Source organism: Apis dorsata, unplaced genomic scaffold (genome assembly GCF_000469605.1).
Source record: "Apis dorsata unplaced genomic scaffold, Apis dorsata 1.3 scaffold_137, whole genome shotgun sequence".
In the NCBI taxonomy this organism is placed as follows: Eukaryota; Metazoa; Arthropoda; class Insecta; order Hymenoptera; family Apidae; genus Apis; species Apis dorsata.
The window spans coordinates 826,051-832,510 of NW_006263429.1; the positions used below are offsets into that span (position 1 = coordinate 826,051).

The window sequence follows — 6,460 nt, forward strand, 5'->3', positions numbered from 1 at the left end:
ACTTGATAATTTCTTCTTTATTCATAATTGTGAACAATATGTAGATAATTAAATTTTGATAAAAAGTTTTTATCAATTTTATTATTATTTCATTTTTATAATTATTATAAATATTTCAATATTATATTTCACGTTACATATAATGTAAATTTACATAAATACATCAAATTTATTATAAAAAGAACTATATTTCATTAGAAATTTATTATAATATGAATTTATGTAAATTTATAGGTTTACTAAAAATTTATCAGCAGATAAAATAAATTTAAGTACATTTAAAGGAGAAGGTGAATTGACAAACTTAGAACTTGATGAAATAGTTTTGACCGATTTGTTAGAATTGCCATCATGGCTTAGATTAACGAATGCTTGGTGCAATAAAGTTTCATTTCGTATACAATGGACCAAGTTAAGAAGTGTTCCTATTTTTTTGGTAAATATTTTATATATGAAATACTTCTATATATAAACACATTATATATAATTTTATATATTTTTTCAATTATTTATCAATAATAATATATATGTTTTATTGTAATAAAATTTAATATTTGTTTTATTTGAAAATTTTGATTAAATTTTAATATTTATAGAGTTTGGATGAAGTTCATATAGAAGTAGAAACATGCGAAGATTTAAGAGATTTATCTTCTTCACAAGGACTGTCTTCATATACTGGTCCTGCAAAATATTCTTTTATACATAAAGTAATTGATGGTATAACTGTAACTGTTAATACAGTATCAGTTACATTTAAAAGTCCTGCATTTATTGCTTCAGTTCAGGTATATAGCAATATAGATTTATTTTCTATAGAAATATTGTTTTCATATTGTTATATTAAGTTTATTATTTAAAGATTATTAAAAAAATTATTTTATTATAGATGAATCGTATTATTGTTGAATCAAAGTCTGCAACTTGGCAACGATGTGATTTGAGAACTACTAGAGTAAAAGATCCTGATCGTGGACAATTACTTATTTTTAAAGAATTAGAATGGCAGACAGTTAGAATAGAGGCACAAAGTACTAAGGATAAAAATCTTACACCATTACGTTTACTTACAAATCAAGCACGCTGTCGAATCACTATTAAAAAAAGAATATCAGGTTAAAAATATTTAATAACAATATTAAAAATATTTTAATAACATACATATTTGTTATTTTTTTCATTTTTAAATATATTATATAGTCATATTTAAATATATTAAAATTATATAATTATTACATTTTAGATTGTTTTGTTATGGGATCAAGACTGATTCTTATATTAGATGATCTCTTATGGGTTTTGACAGATTCACAGCTTAAAGCAGCACTTCATTTTATTGATTCTTTAGGTGGTTTGATAGAAAAAGCTACAATTTTAGAACGTAAAACTAAAGCAGCTAGAAAATTAGAGGTTCGTAAATGTAAAAAAAATTAAAAAAAAGTAAAAATAAAAATTTTTAATTATATTTTAATATTTTAAGGTATTACCAGAATATCAAGCACAAATATCTCAGCAATCAAGAACTAAAAATCAATATAATACTGCTATCTCTAAAATTTTTACTAGATATGATGTTGTAGAAACATCATATCATTTTCTTTGTCAAAGAATTGATTTACATTTATGTGATGATGCTGGAAGTAAGTAAATATAAACAATAACAATAACAATAATAATACTATTTTATCTCTTTTTTAGATGGTAGATCTTCTCATCCAGATTTAAAAGATGGTGGTGCATTACAAATTTCACTAGTTAGTTTTCAAATTGACTATTATCCATATCACTTAGCAATGTCTGATAGAAAACATTGGGCTAAGTATAAAGAGAATGCTACACCTCATAGTCAATGGTTGCAGCAATCATTAAGTTCTTTTCGAAGTCAGTTTATGGATCTTATTGATTCTGGTAGAACACAACATTCTCCTTTAATTAGAAGTCAGGGAAATGTTACAGGTTTGTTTTTAAAAATGCATATTTAATTATAATATATATATATATATAATTATAATAGTTTTTATAATATGAATAATGAATAGTTTTTAATATGAATAAAATATTTTTTTTTATTTTTATTTAGTTAATAATACAAAAGGTATAGGAGAAAATTTAGAAAAAAATAATCAATCTCAAAATGTAAATGCAACTACTCATGAACAAAAAAAGTCGCAACATCCTAGTGGTAATCCAGTAAAAAATTATATTTTAGAACAGCTTGCTAAATTAATGACAACATGTATTATAATAAGAATTGATGATTTTACTTTATACAAAGTAACCACAACATCTCGTAATCCTATACCAAAAGAATTTGTTACAGGTGTGTAAATTTTATGATTTAATTGAATTATTTATTAGGATTATTTTTTAAAAATTATTTTTTAAATAAAGGATTCATATAATATCAATAATTATTTCGTTTAATAATTGCATAGCTCAAACAAGGAAGAAACATATATCAGGTACAGATTACAAAATAATTGTAGTATATTTATATTAATATTATATTAAAATATCACTTAAATATAGCTTTATCTTTAAGAAATTTTTTTACTATATTTTGCTATGTTATTATAGTATATCTTATAGTATATTTTATATATTATTTAATCAAGCATTAGTTTATAATTATGGTGTGAAATATTTCTAATAGCAGTTTTAAACATATGAATAGTTAATAATATACATATAATTAATCTAAAATGCAATCATAATATAGTAAAATATAATTTGCTTTTTTAAAGCAAATATGCTATATGAAATTTTTATTACTTTTTTAAGAATAGTTAATTTTAATATTATGATAATTAATATTTTTTTTAGATAAAAAACTTTGAAATATATATATATATCAATTATAAAAAAATAGAATATTTTATGTATTTCTTAAAAAAATTTATTATATTCATTATAGATTTTAAGAATTATATTATATAAAAATATATAATATTTTTGCAATCATTGTGATTTGCATTTTGCTACATATAATATTATATGAATAATATATTCATAATGCATATTATTAAAAATATATTATTAAAAGTATATTATTAAAAATATTTATATTTCTATCATATTTTATTGAAATATTTTTAGGTGACAGAGATAAATTTTGTCTTCCAGAAGATGTTACAATTGTTCATGCTGAATTTACATATTATTATTATCCTGGTGATATTACATTTCCATGTAAGTAAATTTATAATTATATTATTTTTTTATTATTTATTATTGAATTTTTGTTTAGATTATAAATTTTATTAATCTAAAACTTTATATATTTTATATTTATTGTAGTGCCCCCACCAAAATTTTATGTACAACTAAATCCTATTCAAGTAAATTTCGATATCTCTTCCTGTTTATGGTTTAATTCTTTTGCATTAAATTTATATTATTCTCTAATGAATAAGGATAAACAAACTACATATACTTCCACTACTTTAATGTATTTTGATGTTAAGATTGAAGCTATACTTCCAAGAGTAAGTGTTGAAAATTATTTAAATTAATTATTAATTTAAATAATTATTAATAAAATTATTAATTTAAAATTTCATACTTTTATATTTATTACATAATTTATTTTTAGATAGTTTTTGAAAGTCCACAAGATTATCCTAATCAAAAGGATAGACCAAAGTCTTTGCATATTCAGACTTCAAGAGCATCAATAACAAATGTTCGATGTACAGAAAGATCTTCAAGAGCAGATTTAGCACAATGTGTAAATGCTTTTCAAATGGGTCAGATGTTTTTTAGTACAGAATTTCCAAATAGATCAAATGATTTTCATGTTCTTACAGATAAATTTTTGGCACATTGTGCAGGTAAAGTATTTTTATATATTAGCATATTTTTTCTGTTTTTTATAATTTTATATATATACTTTACATATATTTTTTTATTACAGGAACTGATAATATTCGTTATCCACCACCTAATTTTAGTAGTAATTCCGTAAATGAATTAATTCGTCAATTACATCGAGAACTTTTATGGACTGAAGCTAAAGATGTATGGTGTTGTAATTTAGAACCTGTTTGGGGAGATTTTCTCGGTGCTCGTGCAGTTGGACAAAATCGTCCTGTACCATTTCTTGATGCATTTCCTCTAACTTTATGGTGTTATATGACGATAAATTCATTAGATAAAGATTCATCAGAAAAGAAATCTACTGGTGACATTCATGGTCTTGCATATATAAGCAATTTAGTTAGTGTTCAGATAAATCATTATCAATATTTGTTTTTATTGAGATTGTCGGAAGTTTTATCGGAAATGGCAACATATCTAACTATCGATTCTAATAAAATATTAAAAGTCGATTCTGGTAGCTCACTTGTTATTGGTGCACTAATACCTCAAGTAGAAGTAACATTCGTTATGCCATCGCATACCCCTGGAAAAGAAAATTCTGGAGGTGATTTAGAATCTGTTATGCCTGATTCATCCAGCATAGCAGATGATATTGCAGGTTCATCTATTCCTTGGCAAAATACAGAACGAATTGAGAGTAATGCTAAAAAAATTAATATAAATAATGATATAATAACGCCACAAAGTGATGTATCGTCGATGTTATCAATGGATTTTATGCATTCTACTAATCCAACTCAAACTGTTGTCACCTTTAAACACAATGATATGAATAAACATGATCAACAAACAAAAAATATAATGCACAATAGACAAAGTATTGATGTAGAAGAAGAAAAAGTATTACCTCCCTTGCGGTATACTCTTGATACCACACATAAACATAACAAAGGAGATTCATCTTCAAATACACCGTTCATTCCTAATAATTTTAATGTTGGTCTTTCTTCTATGAAAAAAGGATTAAGTAATTTAATGACATCTATTGATTCAGCTTTGAAAGCTTCTCCAGAAGATGGAAGCAGTGATACTGTATCTATAAGAAGTGATGTTAGTTCTGATAGTGAAAACTATGTTTTAGTTAGTCTTCAAGATCAAGAAAAATTAGATACTATGTTTTCTGTTGATAATTCAATTAGAATAGCAGCAGTAGAAGAAGCTAGTGAAGTAGTTGAAGAAACTCCTGATACTCAAAGTGAAAAATCTATGGACAGTGTATGTAAACGAAAAGATATTGTAAGTTTATGTTTTATATTAATAAAATATAAAATTGAAGATCTGAACATTTTAATCAAATATAATCTTTTTCAGGTATCTATGATAACATTCAAATTATCTAAAGTTGAATTTATTCAACAATCTTTTGGATATGCATCTTCAATTAAAATTCAGATTTCAAATATTGGTAACGATGAATGTTCGTCTATCCCATGGGACGAATTTCAGGTAAGATACATTTTTAAATAATTTTTTTGTTTGCTGATTATATACAATATGCTACTTTGATTATTAAATAGATTTAAATATTGAAGTTTTTAAATATTGCGACAGACGAAATTGTATTGTTCTTTAGTATTTCTATCATATTAAAATTTTACTAGAAAATTTTAACTTTTCTTATATATTGTACAAAATGCTTTTTATTGTGTACAAATTTAATAATAGATTTGATATAATTTTAATTGATACAAATTTAATAATCTATAGAAGAAATATTATTCTTAAACTTACATTCATTAATTCATTAATGTTTCAAGTATGAAATTTAATCATACATTAAATATTTAATTTTTTTGTATGAAGTTCTACATTGGAACATATTAATGATTAATATTTTATTTCTAGTTAAATACTTCCATGTGCCAAAACTTTCAATTTCATTTCTAGCTTTATATCACGTACATTACAAACATTTTTATACTATATATGTATATTTATACAATGTTTGTCTTAACTTTTTTGCATGCTTCTCCTGCGTCTCTCCTTCTCTTGTGAATGTTTTTATGTGGCACTTGTGGCAGGTCAAGAAAAAGGTATTGGCAAAGTACTTATATATTTATTTGTATTAAGTGCCTTGTATTATGAACATTTTATTGCATGTTTATTTATTTTTTTTGAATTAATTACATCATAATAGTGTACAAAATGCATTTACATAAATATTTTTATTTATGATTTTATTTTATATGAATGTATAATTATTAAATTTTAATTAAATTATATAATATAAATTAAAGAAAATATTTAATAAATTTTCTTCTTAATTTATTATCTTTTAATTATTAATATGTAAATGAACAAATTTGTAGATAATATGACAATATGTAATATGCAAGTTTATTATTAAATTATTAAATTGCATTAATTAATATTTTATTATTTTTTTTAATTTTTTAAATATTTTATTATTTTATTTATATAAATAAATGAATTGTATAAGTTTGTATAATTTTTAAAGTATATATTTTTAATTTTATAATAAAAGCTTGATTTTTTATTTTATAATATGTTTTCTTAAACTGTAATGAATTTATGTAGCATGGTATGAAATAATGCTTAGCTGGAATGTACTTGAGAAGCT

At 22.5% G+C, this 6,460-nt stretch overlaps 1 protein-coding gene across 4 annotated transcripts in view; it reads left to right on the top strand.

Annotated features, from left to right (window-relative positions):
* The window catches only part of LOC102677699 (UHRF1-binding protein 1), a 10,949-nt gene that overhangs the window by 907 nt on the left and 3,582 nt on the right, over positions 1 to 6,460 (top strand). For 2 of the 4 annotated variants that reach the window (XM_006613276.2, XM_006613279.2), the window contains exons 3-16: positions 235 to 436; positions 597 to 788; positions 890 to 1,115; positions 1,244 to 1,410; positions 1,481 to 1,640; positions 1,699 to 1,956; positions 2,081 to 2,320; positions 2,436 to 2,462; positions 3,097 to 3,189; positions 3,298 to 3,485; positions 3,593 to 3,830; positions 3,914 to 5,115; positions 5,191 to 5,325; positions 5,901 to 5,912. In XM_006613276.2, the coding sequence (XP_006613339.1) occupies positions 235 to 436; positions 597 to 788; positions 890 to 1,115; positions 1,244 to 1,410; positions 1,481 to 1,640; positions 1,699 to 1,956; positions 2,081 to 2,320; positions 2,436 to 2,462; positions 3,097 to 3,189; positions 3,298 to 3,485; positions 3,593 to 3,830; positions 3,914 to 5,115; positions 5,191 to 5,325; positions 5,901 to 5,912 (3,340 nt within the window). The remainder of the gene's footprint in view (positions 1 to 234; positions 437 to 596; positions 789 to 889; positions 1,116 to 1,243; positions 1,411 to 1,480; positions 1,641 to 1,698; positions 1,957 to 2,080; positions 2,321 to 2,435; positions 2,463 to 3,096; positions 3,190 to 3,297; positions 3,486 to 3,592; positions 3,831 to 3,913; positions 5,116 to 5,190; positions 5,326 to 5,900; positions 5,913 to 6,460) is intronic. The other 2 variants (XM_006613277.2, XM_006613278.2) reach the window with 2 other exon arrangements.